This window comes from Maylandia zebra, linkage group LG7, assembly GCF_041146795.1.
Source record: "Maylandia zebra isolate NMK-2024a linkage group LG7, Mzebra_GT3a, whole genome shotgun sequence".
NCBI lineage: Eukaryota > Metazoa > Chordata > Actinopteri > Cichliformes > Cichlidae > Maylandia > Maylandia zebra.
In genome coordinates, this window is record NC_135173.1 from 64,007,325 (window position 1) to 64,033,393 (window position 26,069).

Sequence of the window (26,069 nt, forward strand, 5' to 3'; positions counted from 1 at the left end):
AGAGACCAGAGACTGATGTTTTTATTGTTTTTTTTTTCTTTTCCAAGCACTTTGAACACAAGCACCTTTCACCATCCACAGCCAGTCTTTTCTTAATTTCTTTTGTCGCTCCGCCTCGCAACCCGCCACCACGTCCCTCGGTCACTATCTCATGGTCGAAGAAGCTTGGAAGTAGGACAGGAATTTGAAGCAGAGGCTCACCACAAAGTACCAGATGTTTCTGGCCATCTGGGATCGGGCAATGAATATGCGCCAAATAAACACCACCAGGATGGTGTTGAAGGTGTAACGAATGTTCCTCAGCCTGGAAATAAAACAGATTGTGAGACATGCGATACACCACCTTAGACTGTTTCATATTGATAATGTGTCATTTCCAATGAATGCTCTCTAATAATAACCTAATTAATAAGACTCACAGGCGTTAAGACATGCTTGTAAACTGTGTATAAGCGACCAACCAAACAGTAATACCATATACATCACACTGTCCTGCAATGGTCGAGTGCAGCATGTACCAAAGTCCTGTACACTGTACACGAACTAGGACACTGGTGCATATACCCTGTGTACTCTTGTATCAGTATAATAAGAGTGAGTTGGATGTGCCAAAGTAATACTAGACAAATATTGTGTAGCCAAGTTATAACTAGTTGGCCATCTACCCCAGTGTGGGTCTTGCATAAACACCCCCTCCCCAAAGAGGAAAAACAAAAAAACAAAAAACAAACCACCCTGCATTTTTACTTTAATCAGCCAATACAGTATTTGGATTTGTGAGCAACAATTCTGCATCTTTTGTGCAAATATTTAAAAACGAAATATTAAAAAAAAATATTTAAAAATTTTTTTTTAAATATTGTCAATAAAAAGTTTTCAAACCCATTAACGAAAAGTTGCATACAGCACATTTAACTGGCGATGCAGAAAAGCATCTTTTGTGTGGTGAACTTTAAAGAGCCTGCCAGAGCCCATCACTTTGAATGCTACTACTTCCTGTGTCTCTGTGTTGGAGGAAAGGATGACAGATTTAATTTCATAGACTTCTTACTTGTTGAGGTGTTTGCGTGCAGCAGGCAGCCCCGACAGCTCTTCGTTGAGGACATATTTTTTGGTGCCCATACAGTAATTTTCCATGTACTCTGCCCAGTGCAGCTGACGCACGTCAAAGTTAAATATCTGCAGCAAGAGAAACAAGAAACACCCTCAGTATGCCTCAGCGGCAACATTTGTTTATGAGAGATGTACTCATGACAAACCTTTATCGATTCTGAATTAACAAACATTTAAATCAACTCTCAACAGGGGACGCTTTCATGGTAAGAAGGCTGCATTGTGGATCTGACAGTGTTCCAGCTTACTGTGGCAGTCCCCCCCCCCCCCAGTGGTGCCTTCTAGGAAATAATACAAGCGAGGCACTGTGTGGTCAACTGTTGGGGGACGTGGGAACAGAGTCTCTGCTTCCTCCGTCTAAGGAGCCTGTATCCTCGTTAGGCGAGACAAATGCACTAAAAAAATAAATAAAAAATAAATTCTGTGAAATTAAAAGTTTAACTTTGCTAATATAATGTAAAGCAGAGGTGTCAAACATAAGGCCCGGGGGCCAGAATCAAACCACTGGACAGCTTGGAACAAGCCCAGTATTTTTAAGTTAACTGTATTTTCATAACCGTTACAGCTTCTCCTACATAAAAACATCTCGGATGGCCATTCATGCTACACCTAAATAACAGAGTAACCCATCCACTATAGAAATTTCTGTTCTTTGCAACAGAACTGCCGTAGAAAAAGTAGTGAATTCATTTAATAATTTTCATAATTAGTCTGGGAAGTGAGCTACCAGAACTTTCTGTGAACTTGCACATTTATTTATTACTTTAAGCTCAAAGAGGCATCCCAGGAGATTTCCTTCTTTGCTACAGCAACATTAGAAAAACTGTTGAATTTGCCCTTCTTTCTTAAATTACTAAGACATCAGGGATTAAATGTGTAGCTAAAGTTCTGAGATGAAAGTATGCTGTATGTGGCCAGTGTAACATGAATTTGACGCCCCGGATTGAAAGCATCTGATTATTTTCTCGAAAAGACTCCACAAGACGTCAGTGTCGTAATGTTGAGTCCAGATTCCTCCAGACAGTTGCAACGCAGAACAATGATCCCGTTCACAACAAACTGACGTCAGCAGTGAATGAATCACGCTCTGCCTTACCAGCCGACTACTAGACATTATCACTCTGGCACTCCACTCTGCCACAGCGTGTAAACGACTGCAGCGTGGGCGGGGCAGGCACGGGTAACTGAGGCACGGAGTGTGAATGAAGCAGTGTGCGGAGCGATGATTAAACATTGTTTAATCATCGCGACCCTCCCTACCTTTTTATCCTCAGGGCTCATCTGGGCCAACAGCATGGCCATGTTGTCAGTGTTCCACACCCAGGAGTGACTGGTGAAATACTCCAGTACCATCATGGCTTTGTGGAGGCGAGTGATCGTCTTCATCATCCTATGGCAAACGGCATGTAGCGGAGGGGCAGTGTAAGGAAAAGACAGCAGTGTTGTGGATAAATAGTGTTTGCAGAGTAGGACCAGAAGGAAGATGAGGAAGAGGACAGGACAGAAAAAAAGTGGTGGGATAAAGAGGCAGGATGAGAAGGAAAGGAGAAGAGTATGCCAAAGTGTTTGGGAGCAGGGGCAGAGGTTAGACAGTCTAGAGAAATATTAGGCTATAAAAGACAGGTACCAGAGAGAGCAATGTATATATGTATGTATATAAATTAACCGTTTGCAGTCAAATTTGTTATTCCTGTATATCTCAGATCGATTTGACCTCTCCGATTACGCTATGGGCATGACTTCACTGATTTGCACATTTGATTAAGCTGATCTTGATTTAAAAAAGTGATCATTTGAGCTGTACAGTGCTATGAGATTGCATACGGTAGCCATCAGCCACAGCGTTAACGCAAATGACAGAAGAAGTGAACACTCAGTGTTACAAACCACATTCTCAAACTAGTAATACCAAAGTCCTGGTGCCAGAAACCAAAGGTACATCTCAGCTGATGTTTGCCCATGACCAGATTGGTTAGAAAACTCAAATGAAGCAATCTGAAACTATTAGGTAGGTGGAGTTAATGCTGTGGCTGATTTATTGATCTAAACTTTGAGTTTTTATTGTTCCCATCCTGTCAAAATCTTAAAAAGTGCCAAGAAAAAGTTTTAAGCTTTGTGGAAAACAGATTTGTCAGCTACTCCACATCATTTTCTTTTGCCAGCACTTTTTAAAACTTTCTTACTCCTGGAGAGAACAAAGGAAGCATGTTGTAGTTTTTCCAGACAATTTAAATTCAATCGTGTAATTAATTTTATTAAACCCCAGATTAGGACATTTGGAGGTCATACTTTTTTCACAGTTTTTGGTAAGGTTATAGCTTGCCTGAAAGATAGGAGTATTTTCCAAGCTTTTTCATAGCACTGCAAGTCAAGGTGGCAATTTCTCCCCTGCGGCAAAGTGAGTCACACAAATCAGCAAACAAATCAACTGGATTTAATCTGTTTATAGGCCAGGAGGACAGACAGTTCACTCAAATGAACCCATGACCCAGTCTAGGTCAATATTTTACCCAAAATAATTAAAAGCTCAACACAAAAATGAACTAAATCAGCTTAAGTTCCTCAGAAAATAAACTTACAGTGGAGGTGATATTGTCCTCCTGGTAACACAGATGAATCCAGTTAGGATACTTAATTTTTGTGTTAGTTTTAGTAGGAATGATTCAAGGTGATGTTGTGATCAGTGTGCAAAGAAGCAGCCAATATTGTTAGCAGGATAAAAGGGATCCGAGTCTTCAAATGCCACCTTTTTTGTCATCCAGTAAATTGTAAATGTTAACCACTTTTGGATCAAATTACTTCAGACGTTTCAATTTGTCATGAACAGAAATGGCAGGCTGCAACGCGAGGCCTGTAATGCTGTCCTTTTAAACTGCTACACTAATGAAGGCAGATTGATATGACTCAGATTCCTTCTGCGAACACAAATGATTCAAAGATGTGACAAACATGCATGGTTGATCAGCATACAGAAGCAGGGATAATCATTTCTTGTAGCTGGTGACAAAGCCAGTTAGGTTCAATACAAATTCATTCAGCCATCCATGAGTATTTCAGACAGTTAAGCACAGCAAGTTTTGTCCAATTCATTTTTCATTTATTTTTATTATTTATTTATTTATTTAGAATCAGAAACAGCACTGCTGATTTTAAAACTATAAAGGTGTCACTTTTGCCGTCTGAAATATTTGTGGCTTTAGAATTTAGACTAAGAATGAATTACCAATCAGTTTGCATGCAGTAGTGTTGTTTTCAGTGAGACACAAGATGTCCAACTGAGCACAACTTTCTCGATTGGTCAAGAAGTCTCGTGGTGCCTCAGCATTTTCCATGATTGGGTGAAGACCGGCGGATAATGGATGTCATGTTCACAGCATGGCTTGTTCACGAAAAAAAAAAAAAAAAAAAAAAAAAGGCACGTGGCATCTTCTTTGAATTGAAAACACATGCTCGGATACTGCCTACATTAACAGCTGACGTCAAGAAAAGACACTGCAAACATTGTTCCTTCTGCCCTTGTTTCCATCTTCCCAGGAAAAAAAAAAAAAAAAAAAAAAAAAAGACACATTCAGGGAGGAGTGGAGTGTGGGGAAATTGGGAGAGGCAGGGGGGCAGACTGGCAGACAGGAGAGGGTTGAGGGGCAGTTGCAACCTTACCGGGGCTTCCGGCCCATCAGCGTGAGATAGCCATCATAGAGCAGGGCTGGCAGCGTGTGGCTGACAGTGGTCCAGTACTGATTAGTAAAGGGGTTGGAGCGTAGATTGACATTGGGCCTTCTGAAAGCCTGCTCTAAGGGATTGGTCTTGAAGGACATGTTTATACAGTACTCTGTAGGAGAGAGAATCACATATGACGGAACAGGAAGGACACACAGAGGACGAGAAGAAAAGGAATGCACGTTCATTTTCTCCTCCTTTTGATACAAGGAAAGACGCAGGCCCACTGTAATCGTCTAATTAGCAGCACAACAGAACACTGGATCTAGTCTTTGGAAACAAAACAAGACAGTTTGAGTCCACTTCAGTCCATTTATGAGCTGGACTGAAGTGAACTTGGTGCCGAGGTTTTGGAAATCTAACTGAAAATACAAACATTAGAAAGACGCAAAGAGTGCAGAATCCAGCATGTTCAGGAGAACAGCTGGGTTATACATTCTTCACCTGCAAAACTGCACACAAGCATCTTTAACACAGCAGCACTGCAGCTATGACGTTAGGCTACTTCGATAAAGGAAGGGTGACAGTGTAAGCCGGCGGAAATGCGAGTGTGTGTGTGTTTGGGGTAGGGGGTTCTGTTAGAACAGCAGCGGCACGGCACATCCGAAACGGCAATGACGAGGTTACCTGGGTTCTCGTCCAATCAGCCTGAGGTACAGATCATAGAGGAAGGCCGGAGCTTTGTGGCTCACGGCGATCCAGTACTGATTGATTAGGTGATTGGATGTGAGATTAACATTGGGCCGACGGAAGGCCTGCTCAAGGGGGTTCCTCTTGAATGTGGATATTACATGGTACTCTAAGAAACAGAAGGTTGTTCAACACAAGTCATCAATGAGCAGCTTTAAGATTGCCGTTACATTGTTTTGCCTTTATGACTGGCTAGAAGGTTGAGCCATGTGGGAAAACTATACTATATGTTCTGCAGATATACAAAGCCACAAGGTTTGTACCGGAACTAGAAAAAGTTAGATTTCCTAGTTTTCAACTGCCTTAGCTGTTAGGAAACTAGCTAGACAAAAGGGTGCTAATACAATAACAAATAATGTAAGGTGAATAACATCAGGCATCTAAAAATGGCAGCATTACAGGGGATGAGGTGTGTCATAACAGCAACTGATGCAACCAAATGTGCACCTCCACCACCTGTGTGGCGATCAGCCTGCAACTGCTGCGATTGGCCTGTTCAGTCCTGTTGACTCCTCCTCTACATTTGAGCTACTCGTTACCGCTGTTGAATGGCTCAGTGTGAGAATAATCACACTTCACCTCAATATGAGAACTCAGCAACCTGTCCAAACTATCAAAATGGATGTGAATGCATGCTCCATGTGGAGAAAAAATTTGTAATTTCTTTAATTAGTCCTCAGGAACTGTTCTCCAGGGTTCTTTAAGGGCATTTAAAGCTCTTCTTTGAATTTTGGGTGCCCTTTGTTCCATTCTCTGTCGAGATGATCCTACACTTTTCCATCCAGGTTTACTGTGTGTTCAGGATCATCGTCATGCTGAAAAATGAAACTGTTGCCAAGCAGATGGTACTGCATAGTGGATCAGTCTACAGAGGCACGTTTGTGTTCACAGTTCCAATTTTGACAAGATATCCAACAACACTGGGTGAAATGTAGCCACAAACCATGAGAGAGCCTCCACCCTGCTCTATAGATGGGTGTAGACACTCACTGTGAACCTTTGACCAGCTCTGTACATACTAATGATTTGAACAATAATTTCACATTTGGATGAATCGCTCCATCAGACCTGTTGCCGCTGGTTTTTGCTCTAGTTTTTGTGCAGTGTCCCTGTCTCACTTCTTTTATTAGTGAAAAAAGCAGCTAACAAAAAAAACTTTAAAGGACCTTTAGAAAGCCTGGAGAACTGTTACTCACGGCCACCAATAATAATACTAAAGAAATCTGGCAACTTGGAAGCAAACTAATTAAATGAGGGGTGGCTCAAGACTTTTGCACAGCACTGTATGCAGCAGGAGTTGTCAAGATCTGCAAACTGAGAAATTGTGTAATATCATTTAAACCCTGAAGCGAGCCTCTACATGATCTGGATAAAGTCATTTCGTTCTCAGTTCCTATTTGAAACTGTGTCATGCTGTTATCTGTCACCTTTTTAATGCACAGTGCAACTTTAAACAAAGGGGAGTGACTCTCAAGCTCGTTCTGTCACGGTCGCTGCCACCCTAATTTTATATATGCAAGCCCTGCACCTGGCTCAGTAATTTAACTGCCAGCACACCAGAATTCAAGTTTTAGGACATAGCGGTTTTACATTTAAAAGCTTAAAACACTGCACTTAGAGCAGGAGCTACAGTTTAAACCATGAAATTTAAATGCAAAGCATTAAGAGAATTCAGCACAAATACAGGACATGATGAGATTATGAACAGTTTTCCAAAATGTGCAACTTCTATACTGGGGAAAGATGCGCTTGGGATACTTTACTGCCCTAAATCAATATCCATAAGGGACAGGTAAACAAAAGCTTCTGCTTTGGGTGTGGCAGGCCGGGAATCAAGTTACAGTGAGGGTATATCATTAGACGCCACGTTAAAGCGCATAAGCTTCCACTGTCAGGGGCTTCCCCCTCATAGGCTGCGTTTAGGTAAGAAATTGTCTTACCGACTTCTCCCCAGCGAAACGGGTTAATCCCACCAGTTGTACAATTGTACACGGGTATGCTTTTAGGCCTGCCGTAAAAAGGGAAAGATGTCAGAGGAACTAAGATGAATTAAAAAACAAATATTGACTAAAGTTGTGTTAATGTGTGGGTCTCTCACCTGTTAAGCACCTGTGATCCTGAGTACCAGCCTGCAGCCAGCGTAGTGTTGATGACCACATCTACAGGAACCAGGTCAGCCACAGCATTATTAGATGCTCTCATTGTTCGGAGGATCCCTTTACCAGCCTAAGAGGGGGTGGCGTAGAGGAAGTATTAATGCAACCGATTTGTGGAAAACACACCACAATCACAAATCACACCACAGACTTTATAACAATTAATAAACCACAACTAGCTCTTCAAAGCAAACATACGGCACAGTTGTTTATGTAACCAATCATCATGAATAACAGTAAATTACCACCAGAATCTTAAATACTTCAATACCACTCAAAGCTCTCTGATTGTGCTGTAAATACGAGCAATCATAAAACAGTTTAGGCTTCTAGACCCCACCTACAGTTATTTTTCCTGTGTACTTACTGCAATGAAAATCCCACTGGGTCCATTGAAGTTATCAATCCAGCCCTGAAAGATAGAATATTAATGTTGAAACAATGCGCTTACTCACCAAAGCTGAATGACAAAGTTTAACAAAAGCAATGAAAATATTAAAGCTGAAATATAACTTTCAGGCAGATGTTCAACTGACTTAATAAAAAAAATAAATCAATCACACTGCTGCTTAAACTTTAGGAGAATTCCCACAATTGTGCTTGGCAAAAAGGAGAGGTGAAGAAGACCAAATTTGGGGGGGAACAAATCCAAATAATATATAAAAGACACGATTATGCATTGTTCTTTACCAATTTAAGGTTCTACAGTAATAATGAAAACGCAGCGTAACACCAGCATCTGGAATTACTCACTGGGAAGGGCTCTTTCCAGCTGGCTCCAACTATGGAGGGTCTGACAATGCCTACGTTGAGGTCTCCAGCCTCCTGCTGCACCATATATTCGGCCAGAGATTTGGTGAAGGTGTAAGTGTTGGGATGTTCTCCAATTAGCTTGGGAGTCAGTGTAGATACCAGATCGTCATCCATCCAGCTGGACCGAGAGAGACAGAGAGAGATTAGCCCTGTATTTGCTTCATTTAATTTTATGACCTGCAGGGCTTTCCAGTCTGAAGTAAACAGAAATATTGCTCATTCTCCAGTACTAATCACTGTGTGGGTGACTGCCCCAACAATATTTAAACCCAGAGAATATCCAAAAAGCAATGGCACATTCCCCTCAACACTTTGCAATACGTAGGTATTGTAGGTTGTCACATCTGTCACTAGCACTACTGCTGCTGTTCAGAAAAACTCTCTTCAAGTGTTAGGAAGCCACACCTCCAGGGGAGCCTTACTCACACAAAAAAATCAAACCAGCTGTAATTACAGGACAAAAGTATAACAGCCAAAACAATATTCATGTCCTTCTTTTCACTTTATTTTCCTTTAGACTTAGAATTCACCAACTGCTTAAACCCGTTTGTGTAAAATGTCATCGTCTCTCCCACGCTGCACCACGCTCTCATTACACACAACATTTCACTAACAAACACACCAGGGGAAAGGGCAAACAAGTAGTAATGAGCTACATTAAGCTCAAATTAAAGCCAAACCAACAGCGTTCACTCATCAAAGATTACTCTAAAACTACAATGAACAAAGAAGGGATTTTGGGACGGCCGTCAACACCAAAAACATCCAAAAATCTCTACAATGTGGAATTCAGAAAGTTGTAGGCATCTCAAAATGGCAACTTCCATATTTTTGCTTTTTTTAATAAAAAAATAAATAAATAAATGGACATGTATACATATCCATTTTTTATATACAGTCTATAGATAATGCGTGTAAAGAGAATAACTGCTGTTTGATGCACAAGTTCATTAAATGGACCAAAATACCTCATTTCATTACCAGTGCCCACAGTTTTATTAATTTATTCAGTCTGCAGAAAGTCTGCTAAGCAATACGATTTGCTCTTTTGGACTGTTCTCAAGCGTGAGAGAAAAAGAAAAGGAAAAAAGTCTCCAACAGACCAGGTGGGAAAAGAGTTTAACCCTCTCTTCCATGCAAACCACATGTGATTACACTCCTAAAAATGTGCTCAGAACAAAGAAATGCAAACACGAACAACACAGTTGTCATGATTACATAACTGGAACAAGGTAAAAAGAGAAACCTGAAGAGCGAATTACGTGTGCCAACAATGCCCATCTGCTCCACCTTCCATATAAAATCCAGAGTTGGGCAAAAGGAAAAATTATATTCCAGCTCATTAGGTCGTTTCACTCATCACTATTCAACCGCTACACAACAACCTCGAGCAACTCTGCCCATCCAGAAGATCAGTGTGTACTGTACACAACAAACTCTGCATGCTGTCTCTTTGCACACGCACTCAAACGTTCACTGAACAGCTCTGTACATAAAATCCCCCAGAATCATAGCACTAATCTCTACTCCACAGACTTTACTAATCTATCTTGAGCCATTTACTGTAAAGCCAGAGTTAAGCTGAAGTGCTTCGCTTTATTTCACTGGCATTAATCTTGAAATGCACTTCCTACTTGCTTTTAAATCCATCAAAGTCTGGAAAAAAAAAAAAAAAAAAACTATTAAACTTAATGCTGCCATTTAGCAATGACTGCTACGTCCTCATATCTGCACACGTGAAGCAGACGTTTGGTGTCAGTGCTGTTTGATCACATTCCAGATCAGCTTACTCCAGAGTATCGATGAGTTTTCGGTAGTCTACGGAGGGAGAGTAGACAACTTCCTCGATGAGCTCTCGGTTACAGTTGGCATAGGCTGTGGAGATGTGAATAAAAACCTCCAGGTGCTTCATCCTGTGAGCCAGGGCCAGCATCATCTGAGTGGCCAGGACATTCAGCTGCACTGCATCCCTGAGTGAAAGAGGGTAAAAGACAGGATAGTACATGTCAGGAAAGCAAGACGTGATTGCAGCTCCACCTAAAAATGCTTACTTCCGTTTTGATTACATAAGGTTCACATATCTGTCGTCGCAAAACACAGAAGTATCATTTAAGTTTCCACAAACAAAAGTTCCTTATCAAATGTTTACCTGACTCCTAGTCTGACTCAAAATCTACACTACACTGATGTGCACAATTTCCTGCTTGCACACTGCCCGAAAACTTTGAACAAGAACACAAATGTCCACAATACTAATTATAAACAACATCCAATTCCACCCATTTAGCACAAATAATTTCCTCCAAGCATAATGTACCATCTCCAAAAGGCTGCAAGAGTTAAATCTCAAAGCAGCTCCAGGCGTGCCCTTTGCATGCCGGGTCAGGTGTCATCAGTCTGTGTGGTTCAAAACAACAGTGGGCAGTCCGTCAACATTGCTGTTTTTTTTCCTCGTGCCGCACCAAGCAAACACTGACTCCATCACCATTCATTTGAATAAATAACAGCTATTTTTAAAAAAGGCAGTAGATCGCACACACTAAGGTGCTGCCCTTTACCAGGCTCACAGAATTTAATAAGAAGAAACTAAGCTTTTAGGAGAAGCTAAAAGCAGCAAGTTTTAGGCAAAGAACGAAGGAAGGTGCAAGGTCAGAATATAAATGAGCAAAGCTACAATCAGGAGCCCCAAACATAAGACCATACAGCTTAAAACTAATATAGAAATTTAACCCTTTAAGACCTACCATAGAACCAAGTCCGCCAGAGCTTATATTATATTTTTACATGCTGTAGTGCCATTTTTGGGAGCATTTCAAGTTGCTATACATCAATACAACCATTATAGCCCAAATTTTAATAATATGGATGCATTAAGTGCATAGCAATTACATAAATTGCAAAAAAGTGCAATAAACTACAAAAGAAATTGAAAATCGTTTGTTTTTTTTAACATATATTTCTAGTTAGAGAAATTTAAGAGGTTTATCCCTCAAAATTGTAACTACAAAAAAGTTAAAAATAGTTTCCCACCACAGGAAATTTATTTTGAGTGTCTTCACAGTTTTATTTTTGAAATACACAAATTTTTATATACTGCAGGAAAAACGAAAATAAATATTATAATGCAAATATGCAAAAAAGCAGCATATGCATCAAAATAAACTATTTCCAGCAGTGCAATATGAGTCCTAAGCATCCCAGAAACGACACAGAAAGTCATAAAGTCAAACATAACTTTTAAAAACACCAGTACAGGCTCATGAGGCCCTGATGGTAAAAAACTACATTTCCGCGAAAATTACGTCACTTCCGGTTTCAGGCAGGTAATAGCGGACATGCGAAAGTTCGCTCTGACGTCTATTCCAACGTAGGAAGTGTTATGAACAGCTGATCGGATCGGCAAAGCGTGTTTCTGGAATATTATGTTTTTGTTCCTGCAAGCGCTTTTTATGCAGTTTTTGCAAAGCTTTATGTGGAAGGAAACCGTGACCTAGGACAAGCTGATGGCACAAGATGTAAGTACAACTTCTCCGGTTTCATATGCAAAAAAAAATTATTGCGCTAGCTTACGTGGTTGCAGTGCTACCGGGATTTAAAAATAGTTATGCAAAACAGAGCGTGCCCGCTCCGACCAGTTTTAAAGGGTTAAAAAGAGGAAAAAAATAACTCACTTGAGTGGCTCACTAAAGCGGACAGTGGCAGCACAGTGGAAGACGATGTCAATGTTTTCAGCAAGGATGCTCTGGTCCGCTTTACTCAGATTCAGCTCCGGTTGTGTGAGGTCAGAGTTCACTGCAATGATCTTCTCTGCAAAGTCCGGCTGATCTTGTTGCAATTTTTCAAACAGCTAAAATAGTGAAAAAAGTAAAGTCAGTACGACATGGAAATTACAGAAGACCATAACCAAATACAGATGACTGTCATGCTGTAGAAGACCCCTTTTTTTTGACCTAGTCACAATTTAGGATGAAGAGTCGTCACTTCTCAGACCAGCCTGTTTTTCCTTGTTTTTAAACATTGCATTTGGCATCAAACTGGAAAACTGTTCCCAAAGAATGTGGTAGTATCACGGTGTGGGGGGTTTCTGCACAATCTTTATCAGAAGCTGCTTCACCAACATGTTGCTGCTTGTCACTCTGCAAAATTGGCTGAAACTAAAATAATGACACTGCGATCCCAGAGCCTGATCTGAACCCCACTGAGACTCTGAAGATGACCGAGGACAAATTTTGGCACACGCAAGCCACTACAGTCTCCAAACTGTGGAAGTGATGAAGTAAGAGGGGAGAAAAAGACCAAACTAGAGCAAAATGAGAAACTGCTGGACTTTGCAAAAGTGCAAAGGCAGTCCATCCAGAGGGTGTTTGTTGTCAATGTGGCAAAAATATGCAGTATAACATTTCTGTGCGCCATTTTTGTTCCATCTGCCAGCTACAGAAGAGCCTCAAAACCATTCATCACATCACACCATCCTCTCTTTGCCCATTACTCACCTTGCTGTTGACGATTTCGGAGATGCGGGCTTTAGGGCTTTGACCAGCTTTCGATCTGACCAGCACATAGACTGATCTGACTTCTGGACAGGACCTCAGCAGCTTCTCCAGCAGCACCTTCAATAACAAGCAAGCAAAATGACTCAGTTTGGACTGAGATTGTTACAACTGGTCAGTCCTGCTAAATCTTCACAAAAGACAAACTGATACAGAACAAAAAAGTTTTTTTAGCTTCTCTCTTGTTTCAAAGAGGTTGCATATTTTATTAGGCAAAGATTTTGCACAAGAGTCCTCCTTATACAACTCCCACTTATGTGCGCTTGGTACTGGCACAAGGAGTACACTAGCTTGTGAACACAGTGAGGCTGACTTCGTGTCCCATCCCCATCTCAAACTGGGGTCTGTCACATGCAAGTTGAATGTGTTAACCACTACATGGTGGTTGACTAAGAGGCCTTCTGACTCTCCTCTAACAGCTTAAGTAAAGTGGAAGTAAGAAATTCAGGACATGACTCTTATCATCACCATGACTGCTATACAGTCACAAACCAAAAGCAGCTTAGAAATTGAATCCAATAAGCCCTAACAAACCAAAAAACTCAAACACTGTATATCATTCCAAACATATATATACACTACTAATGTGCAACATTTTTATTAACCATATAAAAACACAGTGATAATAAAAAGATCACATTCGAAAACGCTGAAAGATGTTTGAAGTTGGAACTTGAGATTTGCAATGCATTATGGGTTGAGTAATCATTTTCCTCTTGCCAAAAATTAGTTCTGTACACATTCTTGCACTTTTGCCTTCTTCCGGTTCCCTTTATTTTGAGGACCCAAATCAAATATTTTTGACTCACAGCTGCTCGGCTTGGTTTGACGCTTAAATCTTTTATATAAAAGTTGCGATGCGTCACTGGAGGAAATTAATGAGAAACTCACTTCTGGAACCAGAGCCTTTTAAAATGAGTGGTCACTGCTGAGCTCTATATTGCAAAATAGTAGCTGACAATAGAATTCGATGTGTTTGCATCATCACAAAACTGCAACACTGCAGTTCACTGGATGGCTGCAGTTGTGCAGAGACGTTCCAGCTGATGGAGAGTCATCGTGTGTGCCACTTCACTTTAACATACAACTCAAGTCAAGTGTGTGTAACATGCTTCAGACTGGAAACTCTCCAGATAGCCACTTTAAAGATTACCAAAGTTCATATTGCTGGGCTCAGTCCTGCTGGCTGCTAGATGATGAAAACCACAACTGTACCTTGCCCATGAAGCCGGTCGCTCCGGAGATCAGCACGTTTTTTCCTGCATAGTATTCTGGGATGTTCACCATGATGTCTGCAGTCTCTCAATAATACCACACGACCTGCACAGACAAGATAAGAAAAAGATGAGTAAAATAAAATAAAGCTGTGTTACAAGGACAGTGAAGTCCTACACAGACTCACATTTGAGGAACTTCAAGGTTGCCAAACCTGTTTTGTGCAAAATTTTAAATCAGCCTGTAACATCCGCTTCATTCTGAAAACACACCATACCAGGAAATGCTGCAAACATGAAAGTGATTCTGCACTTTAAAATCTAACTTCATTTTAAAGTCTCCAACATAGCAATGTGTAAAGTTTTTAAACATGCCTGTGCTTTTCTAAACTGGTTTGAAGTAGGTTTAGCTGGAGAACGGCAGCTGTAACTGAACCAGTCTGTATCCACAGCTTGACTGGGAGGGTTTCCCAGTTATTTTAGTATGTTTTGATTATTTAATGCTAAAAATAAGAACATGGTGGCTTCATCAATTATACAACTCTTTAAAGTAGAGACCAATTAAATGGTTTTCTTACTATAAATCAAAAGGAAGTAGTTGGACCTGGACAATTTTATATATTAGGAAAACAAAAGTCCAAAGCGCACAACTTTGCTGTCCTTGAAAGACCTCCAAATATGCAAATATAACTTTAACAAGCTGAATAATTTCCATGAAGTATAGGAACAGTATTGTTTATTTTTAGAATAGTGCTGTAATACACTAACAAGGATTTCCCCAAGAACATAATGGTTCACAGTGAGTTTCTGACAAAATAATGAATTGATAACTGCATGTTATTTTATGTATTTACTCATTTTTTAAATGCACCAAATTATTAAATGATAATCCAAATATGAAACAAGTGTTCTGTGGCCTGGCTTATAAAACACAAACGCACACAAAATCAAATCAGCTGTCGATTGCAGCTCTAAACCCAAGTCTGCAAACACTGCAGTAGACAAAGCACTTTGATGTGTGTCAACTTTATCAGTCGCATTATTGGCTTTTATGAAGAATGACACCGTCCAGCTGATAACTGGCCACTAGGATAGATATTTCACATAATCATTAACGCAGGTGGTTTTCTCCCGTCGGCTGACTGGAGCCGATTATTGTACGGCACCGTTACAGAAATCCAAATCCTTCTCCAGTTTTACTATTAGGGTGTTGTACTGCTAGAACTTTATACCGTGCAGCGTGTCTGAAAGTGGCTTTCAGAACAAACTGCATTATTGTGAATATAATTCATATGATTTTATTTATTATGAAGCATTTTTAGTTGTGTGCATCGGTCTGCCTGTGTGATAACACACAGTAGCTGGCTTTAAATGAGATCAGAAGGTCAACACCGCAAGCTTCCCTAATTTCCACTGGGAAAATGATATATTTAGAGTGATGATAGGTCCATTCAACCAATAAACACACAAAATATAAGAAACTAATGTTTGGAAAGCTATTACAATTTTCTATTAGACTTATGTATACTCTAAGCCATTCATCCATCCTTACAGGAACAACAACCATGCAAATCGTTATCATGGTCTGCTCGTACTGACTTTATCTTTTATCCTTTCCTCTGAGCAGTTTCCGCCAGATCCAGAGTTATTTCTTTGCATTAAATGGCTTTCTAAAATTATTACAAAAATACACATAGCTGCAAATATAAAAACTGCAGGTTTCAGATTATCTCAGGTTGTTTAACCACTGTAGATTAAAGTGTATAAAGTTTTAAAAAAAAGGGGGTAAACTAAGATTCCATGTTAGCTATCCAGCTCTTTTGTTCACATTGACAGTGCTAAAGGGCGATTCCGTGGTCATTCATGTTTGCATTTTGGCGCTATCGCCACTAGGGATGGCTATCGTTTAGGTTTTATCCGATACCAGTACCAAACTGGTACTTTTGAAACGGTGCTGGTGCTTAAACGGTGCTCGAACCGGTGCTTAAAGAATGGAGAACACAAAATTGGTCCAAAAACCATGTCCAGCTGTTTTTAGTAAAAAGATAACGATGTTAGACTTTTCTGCAGCTATGGGGCATATATGGTATCACTCTTGGCTGGAAGCAGTGCTTAATCAATGGAAAAAACAAACTTTGTCCAAAAACCTCTCATGTTTAGCTGTTTTCCACTTTTTCTTTGGTCATTTTAGCCTTTTTGGCCAGGATGAAGGGAGTATCTGCCATCAAACAAGAAGACAGCCGCATGTAACTACGACGGTGTTTGCTAGTTCACCTTACATGCATTAATTTAATAACGTGGTTAGCCTACTCAACGTAAATTACACACGAACAACATTAAGCTACTCGCCCAGAGAAGAACGGCTGCTGCCATCATCATCCGTCATCATTTCTGCTACACTGGCAGGGCTAGGGGCCAGGACTCTACTCTTCGGGTTCTTGGGGGATGTTGCTAACTCCGGGTCCGATAACAGGCAACCCACCCGCAGTAGATGTGCACGGTGTGAGGTCTCGCAGCAAGCTATCAAATACGGCGCATTTCTCGGCTTTTAACAAAATGCTATACGTCGCCATATGTTTAATCAGATTCGAGGGGTTACCTCCTTTGCACAGTATCACAGTATCACCTTAAAGCACTTGTTGCAGGCTGCTGAGTTTGCATATTTTGCTGTGAAGTACAGCCAGACTTTGACCGCTTCGGGCATTTTTAATCTGTAGCTCTGCTCTAAAAGAACATACATACCTGGGCCCGCCTACTACGCTCACAAAGGTAAAATGATTGGCTGGAATCCAAATTGTATGACATCTAAGGGAAAATTTTTTTAAAAAGCACCGAAATGTGCGCTGCTTTTCGGTCTGGTTACTACCGTTTACCCATCCCTAATCTACTGGTACCCATCCCTAATCGCCACACACGTAGTTACAGTTAAACTGGTTATTCAGGTTTGCACTGTCAGACTAGGACGGGGGTGGGCAACATCCTCCTCTATCTCGGTGTTGCCCGAGGAGAAATTGTAGCTCTACACTCTCCTATCTTAGTTTCCTTTCAGTTGTTATATAAAAGGTTTAAATTATACTCCAAGCATCTGGTAAACATTACAGATCGCTTTACAGGAGTCTCATTTCTAAACCAGATGGCTGGTTGCTTGAGAAAACAGCACATCACGACATGCAGCATAAACTGATTTATTACTTGAAAACTAGACACCAAGTCAAGGGCTACATTGACACCTTATTTTCATTGTCAGCTGGTGGAAAAATCCTGGTGGGCACAACGCTCACTGAATGCAAAGAGCCACTGCCACCAGCCTGAAGACTTAAACTGTCAGTGAATTCTGCTGCGATGCAGAGTAATAGCTCATACACAGCAGATGATTAAAAATATCAAACAAACATTAACTCTGGACACTGATTGCATAACTTTTGCTAACACGGTACTGCAGCTGCTGGGCTCTGGAGCTCATATGGACTGATGTGAGGAACAACTCCCCAGGTCCCACTGCTGTAGACGCTCTGTGGATCCCTGGCCAGTGCTGCAGATGCACAGTTTGCTGCATCACATCTTGTGCCAAGTGCCAAGCTCCAGCTGTACATCTGTCTGATCCCTGCTGCAACTAGGACCAAGTTTCACTGTGTGAGCGCAAAACAGCACTCACACCAGAAAGAGATTATAAAAGATCTTTATTATAAATATCTATATTATAAAAACAGATATTTTAGTCTGATATAGCTTGTGGGTTATACTGGGCCTGAGACTGACCTTATTAAAAACATCACACAATGCCCATAATGTGACTGGCCTCCAAACTCAACTGAAAGGGGAGGGAAAGACTAGCTTAGACTAAACGCTGACAGGAAGCATGGTTCAAAAACTAGTTCTGTCAGGACCAATTTGGTCAAAAGTATTGTTACTGCATCTGCAATCATTTCTATAGCATGGTATTGCTCTGACCCCAAGTGATAAGTGGAAAGCTGAAAGGGGCATTCACACCATGTAACGTCCATGAAATTCAGCAGCTTGAAGCAATAACAGGGAAAATACGTTTTAATAACAGTAAAATACAAAAAAAACCAAACTAGGATTTAAACATGCAAGAATAAGAAATTTATTCCTTACTAATACGTTATTAGTAAGGAAAACTGTACAGAATATTAAAAATGCCACATTGAAAGGCCCACTAATGGGAGTAAATGACAACACTATTTGACATGAACCGAGCTTGATTATCTATTGTAGTGACCAACTGTCAGGGTAAGGCAAGCGGGAGCACATTAAGTCAGAAATAGCATGAAATGGAGAAGCTGGGGAAATTTGCCAACGGGATACACAAAAGGGTCTCAGCTGAGCCATCAGCTGATGTTACAATCAGCCTATCAGGACTGCGTGAACTCCATGAACTTTCAGAACCAAGGTTAAATTAAATTTTCGGTTTCAATATGGAAAATTGAAGCCGCTTGTCTCTTATCTTCTATTCAGCAAACCCAAACATCAGGTGTAGTTTATTAAACCTTTAGTCTGCACTCTAGACTATTATTCTCCCACCGTCTCAAACTCTACGTAAGATTTTATTGATAAGGTTATCCGATCATTCCCACGATGAATCTTACGATACGGAAAACACAAGCAGAAGAGGCACCGTCGCTTTGTGTGCATTTCTGTCATTTATCTACTTTTAGGATCCGTCTTCTTTCTGAGCTGATCCACAAGGTTCCAAATATGCAAGTGGGCTGTGCTCTTGCTGAGCAGTTTAACAATTTGCACAAACTTCAGTTTACACATTAATATTAAGAAAAAAAAATTAGCTTAAACATGTTTCAAGGAAGAAAACCAAAACAAAAAACACCCACAAAAGCTGTCAATGCATGAGGTCATTTGGGGAGGAAGTTGGACTCGAGAGGCTGGAGCGTGTGCACGATGTCCGTGACACACCTAAACCCACTGGCAGTAAAAGTGGATGACACAAATGTGAAGCTATTTGACCGGCCAGCTACTGTTGTCATCTTTCACTTGTTGCTGACAGTAGTTGGCTTACCCCACAAAGCTAAGTCTGCCTTTTGAAGAAAACGAGCACCAGAATGTCAAGTTATTTAAAATGGTCACAGAACAGCCAACTGCTGGCTTCCTACGCCAGATTTCTTTTTTCTGTTTTGGAGAGGGTCAAAGTATCAAGTATCTGCATCAAGTTAAGAACACACATATCTGTGAGAGGATTATTTTGGATCAAAAGAGCAGAGGTAATGGGGACAACATAACTGCAGGTGTCCAGCAGAACAAACTCTTCAAACTCACACTGCAGAGCAACTTCGAAAACAGCAGTGTCACAGCTAAACTAAGGAGGACGTACATATGCTTAAACTGGATTATCATATGAATTAAAGTGTGTGGAAAATGTATTACATAACACTAAGATGGGTCAAACCAGTGGCCAGAAAAACAAAGTACCAGCTAAAGAACAGGAGCCAACAGGATCAGTATTCAATCATGCAAAGGTTATACAGGCCACAGAGTTTAGAAAGTCAGGAGGTGTGTCAGCCTACTCATCCTGGCATTTAAACCGCAAACATGCAAGACAATTATTCACATCACGCTGCTGTGTTATGGTGCTTTAATAACCAAGACTAGAACAACAAGCCAGCTGTATTAAACCCCCAGGTGCCTTCTGCAAGCATTTATTAATTCTGCTGTAGCTGTAGATTTGCCCCTTGTTTGTGTCTGTGTGCGAATAACCATCCTTCTAGTTTTTCTTGCTTTGTGTTTAGGGCCCTTGAAGGATCTGCAACATAAAAACTAAAGAGTGTTTAAGTGCCTGAGTAAAACCAAGTGATTTTACAAACCAGTAAATGTGGGCTATTCCACATTTAACTGTAAATGGTCAATGCAAAGCACCTCCTGAAAGATGAACACAAATGACCATGCTGATCATTGAATCGATCACTCATGTAGTGCAATCTGCAGCTAGTTACTGCACTCACTGATTCACTACATGCCTAAATTATCATTTGAATTTAGCAGTATATCCAGCAGCCAGTTTTTGTATACATTTTGCATGGTAGCCGACAGTTTGTAGGAGGGGGGGGGGGATTAAAAAATTTTTATGTCGAAGTCTGACCTTCAAAGCACCTTCAAACTCTAAAGTCAACCAGCACAGACTAACCACTCAAAGCAGCAGTTGGCAAAGAAGTCGATTGTTGAGTGTGGTGGAGTGTAGCTTCACTTCCTCGTGAAACATAACCTGACAGCCGGTAAAACAGGTCATTGTTGTGTGGAGTTCTCTCACCAATGCTGGTGACGCCAACACTTTGAAGAGTTTCATATTACAAAGTCAGGTGACTGTTGTTTTGGTGCTATACAAATAAAACTACATAGAACATGTTCTATATGCCACATAAATATAAAACAATGATTCTTGTAAGTGGCTTAAGTCCTTGCTGCTACTAATAGGTCCTGTCTGCTTGGGGGCATGCCTGCCACCGTCCACTGCAAGTAAAGGGCAAACCACACGGGCCTAGGCACTGCTCAGTGACCACCTGCCAGTGGTTGTCTCATATTCTGGTTTGCTTTGCACTTTTGTAAGTGTTTTCAGAAGAGTCAGAATCAACAATCACAAGGTTTATGGTGCTCTTTGTGAGCGATTCCACCTAGCATTAGACACCAACCTCCAGCAACCACTCCCCAAGTGGTTGAGGAGTAATTGAGGTGTAATTTTACAGTCACTTTTTGGCATCCAACCTGTTGGTTTCTCAAAAATAAAGACGCAAATCCCCATCCACTATACTAAAACTGTCATTTTTTTTTTAAATTTTATTTCTTTTTTAGTTCACCCAGCTCTATTGAAAAAAACATTATCAAAGTGGCAGTATAGAATGATAGACCAAAATATAGACAAATACCAGCATGTGCCCACTTATAAATGGTATTTATAAGGATAAAAACCCCACCAGAGCCTACCTGGAAGCACTGCATGCCTCTTTTGGCCAATATATCCAGGGTTGGAGGAGGACAAACTTTTTTGGCTAATAGCAACAATTGCTGTGAAGCTGCTTCACAGGCAGGAATCTAGTAATGCTCATGTTTCCTTGTGGTGCCTGGTCTATGATTATAGAGATGAGATAATTGAGAAAAACAAACAAGATGTGATTGTGAAGAAAAACGGGAGTGCAGGGGAGAGAGGGGAGGCATGTCTCTTAGCCTGACCAAAAAACAAACAAACAAAAAAGGATCATGCATGCATTAACCCCTTTAAAGCTGCAGAGAAAGTGTGCACATCACAGGAAAAAAAAAAGAAAAAAAAAAAAAAAGACCCTGGAACAAAAGACTGTAAAAGCTTTCTCTCCCCGAACATATCTAGCATCCCACATACAGCTGCCCTTGAAAACTCATCAGCGTACACTGAAATACTCCCTCAAATCGTGTGTCTTCATGTGAATGAACAGAAAGCTCTGTCCCTGGATGTAGCCTTGCAGGGCCTGCTAAGGCGTTTGATCAAATGTTTGTGAAAGAGCTACTGAAGCCTACAGGCAGGCAGGCAGACAGCAAGTTGATCCCTGATGCTTCACTCTAAATAATTGATCAAATGCATTATAATGCCCCAACTGGGCACCTGTGGCTGAGGTTTAATTGTTTACAGACAGAGGAAGTCTAAGCTTTTGACAAATGCTCTCAGAGGAACAATCCACACCTGACTGATGTGAAACCCCACCTAATGCCAAACAAGTGGGAGAGCGATAGATCTTTGAATTAAATGATAAAGCGTTACAGACACTAAAATGTATATATTCACAACACTAATCTAACCAAACTCAAAGATATTAGAGATGATAATAATAAAAATGTCATGATATGAAATGGTAATTCACTTTATTCATGCTTGAATCCTTAAAGATCCTTGCTTTAAATTTAATGAGAAAATCCTTTAGCGTTGCGATGGGTAGCCAACAAACGCTATAGTTTAATACATGTTTCACACGTTTGATCATGCTTTTATTGAAAGTGTGTTGACTGTATTATCTTTGGGTTTGTAACAGCCTCTGAGGCACAGAAAAAGGCAATTAAAAAGATGGTAACAATAGCTGGTAGGTTGTTGGGAATTGGATTACCAAGCTTAAAAAGCATTTATAAAGCAGCAAGGCAAATAATATTGTGATTGATGGGAGGCTTAATCCTCAGGCCATCAAATTTCTTAACAAATGAAACACGTAATTTGTCCAATTGGTTCTGGTTAAAATTATCCATGCGATGCAATGATAGTCAAAGTATTTGTATATTGTGTGCTTTCTGTCTTATGTTGATGTGATGCAATCAAATATCCAGACGAGGACAGATCTACCTACATTACACTGGGCTTAAGTTATTGAGTTTTGCTTTAGGATGCTGTAATGCAAGTCTGTGGCAACTACAAAACTTAACTGGTACAAAGAGAAGACAACACTTCGCTCCCGTTTAAGCTCAGCTGCACTGGTAAAGTTAAAAATTGCATTTTCAACGCTCTCTGTGCATCAGACTATATAGCACTTATATTACAAGTCTGTTAACTTTGTATTATGACTAAAGGTCACTGAGGTAATCACCCAAAGAGTCCTTTGTGTGTCTTTTCTCTCTTATTCTCCATTTGTGGAATTTTTCATATATTTGTTCTCCTTTTGTAATGTTAACATTTTCTTTGTAATTTATTCATTTAATTCTGATTAGAGATTCTCTTTTTCCATTTCAGTTGCACTTGATTTCCCTGTAACTGTTCTATTTACCACATTTTATGTAGATTTTGCGGTTCAATTTTGTGTCACACGCTTAAACGTTAATACATTTGTTTCAAACGGAAAGTACTTTCAGTTAGCTCTCATTTTTGAATGTGCTAAATAAAATTTAGAGTAATACATTTAAATTAATTCAATTGAATTCATTTATATAACACCAAATAACAGCAAGAGTTGCCTCAAGGCACTTTATATTGTAAGGTAGTTCCAACAATAATACAGAGAAAACCCCAACCATCACAGGATCACCTATGAGCACGCACTTGGCAACAGGGGGAAGGAAGAATTCCCCTTTAACAGGAAAAAACCTCCAGCAGAACCAGGCTCAGGGGGTGGGGTGGGGCATCTATTGTGACTGGTTAGTGGTGAGGGGAGGAAGACAGAACAAAAGTCACACTGTAGAAGAGAGCCAGAGAATAATAACTAATGATTAAATGCAGTGTGGTGTATAAACACTGTGAGCAAAAAGATGCAAATTAAAGAAAAGAAAGTGCATCATGGGAAGCCCCCAGAGGCCTAAGCCTTCTGCAACTTATCTAAGGGACGGTCATCTGATCCAGCCCTATGATCTTTATCAAAAAAGGAAAGTTAAAAAGCTAATCTTAAAAACAGAGGGTTTCTGAATGGCCTGAAAGCTGATGCTCCCTCTTCTTGAAAGTAGTAATGAGTGAAGACTTAAGATTTAAGTAGGATACTTCCCCACACTAAAGACAGAATCATAAACTGATGCAAAAAGTAACAAAACAAACACACATCTCATGTGCAAAACATCTTCGGTGAGGACCCCCCCCCCCATTCCCCGGAGTCTCCAGGCTTAAGCGAAACCTGGACACATGCAATTCATAGCCTGGTGTTTGCAGAAGACAACTGAAATAAAAACAATATCTCAGGCCAGTGTGACGACAACTTTAATCCTGTGCGTACATTTTTTAAAGCCCTTTACAACATCTTGAAAGCACCAGTTTAACGTCCAGTCTTCCGATTAGTTAACTGGTTTATGTGTTTGCATTTCTGACTGCATGTTTTTACACTTGAAGATGGACAACTGGGGTTAACATCGTTTTATTACATGGACAACATTTCTGGTGCTCCTTGGCAGTGCATTTTTCCTTAGCTAGCCAACAAATGAGCAACCACAAACAAACAAACAAACAAAAAAAAACAAAAAAAGGAAAGAGGATAGCTGGCTTCCCCTTTTGAAAAAGAGAAGTAAAACAAAGGCAAGTAAAGATTTAGCAGAAGTTTGTTTGCTAACAAACATACTTGATTTTATGATGTTGCACAAGTTATCTTGCAAGAGGGTGAGACTGCAGAGATGCTGAATGAAGCTTAACTGATAGAAACCCATTTTGTTTTTTCCATCTGACTTTTTGATTGTGTAGTAGCATCAATATCTCCAACTGACACCATCCTGGTCCCGTTTTTAAATGAAGATTCTACTAAATGTGCTTAATTGCAACTTTCAGTGATTTATACTGAACACAGATGTTGCGATAAAGAGGTTTGCCTTGCCATTTTGTTGCTGCTAGGCAGGTTTTTTAAGAATGTGTTCGTAGAGGTAGTGCAACTACCGGGGGGGGGGGAATCATGAATCACTTGCTCGCTCTCTGGGGAGGCCAACAAGCATGCGTTGACTTAAAGTCCTGCAGGTGCAAATGCCAACAATGTGCTTATTCCAGTCAAAATCAACTTCCTGCCTGTAATTGTTGACAAAGCACAGCCATCTATGTACTAGCATTGCAGGTTAACTTAGTTTCAAACTAAGTATGCCAACCAAGTGGGAACAGAGCCAAATCCTAGAGCACTTAATAAACATTTTACACATGTGTGTGTTAATCATTGAGAGACAAACCTCTTCTGAAAGTTTATATTTGTAGGAGACCTCAGAAATATCTCTGAGGGGAAAAATTCAATAAACCCTCTGATGATTGCAACAATTCCATTTTCTTTCAGTCAGCATGTCACCATAATCATCGTGATGAAGTAATTCTTTGAGATTTTACCTAAGCCAGTGTGTGTAATTAGAAAAAGCGTGAAAGAGGAGGGGGAATGAAAAAAGGCAGACTCCATTAGGTAGAGTGAGCAGTGGAGCCCGTGATTCTCATTACACACAGCTGCCTCAAATCATTATCACGGTCACCACTCACTCTCCATTTGCACAGTAGGCGACGATTAAACCGACCACGCAGACTAATGTTTGGCTGTGACTGCCTTTAATGTGATTAGTAGCAGAATCTGCGAGGAAATTAGAAGGTGTGCGCCTCAGCTAGAGCCTCGCCACAAATTAAGAGTCTCCTGTGCTGCTGAAGTAGTTCCCCCTTCCTCGTTTAAGTAGTAAAAACGAGGAAGAGTGGCCACCCCACAAGAAATGCTGCACGAGTTTCGCGGTGGCTGGCTGCCACGTTTGTGCGCGATGTGCGAGAAATGCCAGCAGAGTCGCAGCTGGTCCTCATATCTGCGTAATTTGTTGGAGTTGCGCTACAGAAGCCTCGAGCCACCCCTCTCTTCTCTGTGTCGCATCTCTGCCTACACGTTGACAGCCTGTCGCACGGGCACTTGAAGCTCTGAAACCCCGCTTACAGTTACAGGAGCACGAGCATACACGGACAGAGACGCACACAGGGGCGCGCGCGTGTCTCCACAAGGCGATTTGAAGCGTGTACGTACCAGAAATGTCGGCGCTTTTCCTCCCGGCGTGAAAACTTAGGAGAGAGTGTTGAAGTGAGGCGGGAAGCGAAAAGTAGCGAGTACCGCTACGAAAGACTGAGTGGAGCCCCAGCAGGAAGCCAGCGGAATAAATGAACCCCGTGACGTCAGGGACAGCGGTCTCGCGCACAGATAGGAAGAAGATGAGGTCTCACTCCTACCTGTTTCAACTACTCGGCCTACGGAGACACGAAAAGACTTTCGACTGAAACTTTTCTCCTAATTATGACTTACTATCGTTTAATTATGAGACAGAGGTCATTATTACCTGAGGCAAAACCTGCAAGGCTTTCTAAGCCTTAAATCATCAATTTATTAGGACATCACGTTCACAGTAACACTTTCGTAGAAACTGGA

At 40.7% G+C, this 26,069-nt stretch overlaps 1 protein-coding gene across 2 annotated transcripts; it reads right to left on the reverse strand.

Moving 5' to 3' along the window:
- far1 (fatty acyl CoA reductase 1) lies at positions 1 to 25,825 on the reverse strand. Of its 2 annotated transcripts, none has more exons than XM_004566085.6 (13): positions 25,674 to 25,825; positions 14,255 to 14,359; positions 12,983 to 13,099; positions 12,161 to 12,336; positions 10,280 to 10,459; positions 8,430 to 8,607; positions 8,044 to 8,088; positions 7,619 to 7,746; positions 7,461 to 7,528; positions 4,771 to 4,942; positions 2,374 to 2,503; positions 1,052 to 1,179; positions 1 to 304 (listed from the first exon to the last, which is right to left on the reverse strand). In XM_004566085.6, the coding sequence occupies exons 2-13, from the start codon at positions 14,324 to 14,326 to the stop codon at positions 145 to 147; spliced, it is 1,554 nt and encodes a 517-aa protein (XP_004566142.1). In that variant the 5' UTR covers positions 14,327 to 14,359; positions 25,674 to 25,825; the 3' UTR covers positions 1 to 144. The 2 variants fall into 2 exon arrangements, with proteins under 2 accessions (XP_004566142.1, XP_004566143.1); XM_004566086.5 differs by lacking the exon at positions 4,771 to 4,942 and adding an exon at positions 5,458 to 5,629.
- Between the last annotated feature and the right edge of the window lie 244 nt (positions 25,826 to 26,069).

Excerpts from the sequence above, each read along its gene's own strand:
- far1 (XM_004566085.6), bottom strand. The coding sequence starts at position 14,326 with ATGGTGAACATCCCAGAATACTATGCAGGAAAAAACGTGCTGATCTCC. Across the intron at positions 13,100-14,254 it reads CGACCGGCTTCATGGGCAAG|GTGCTGCTGGAGAAGCTGCT; the intron begins GTACAGTTGTGG and ends TTGTTATTGAAG. Across the intron at positions 12,337-12,982 it reads CCGAAATCGTCAACAGCAAG|CTGTTTGAAAAATTGCAACA; the intron begins GTGAGTAATGGG and ends TCACTATTTTAG.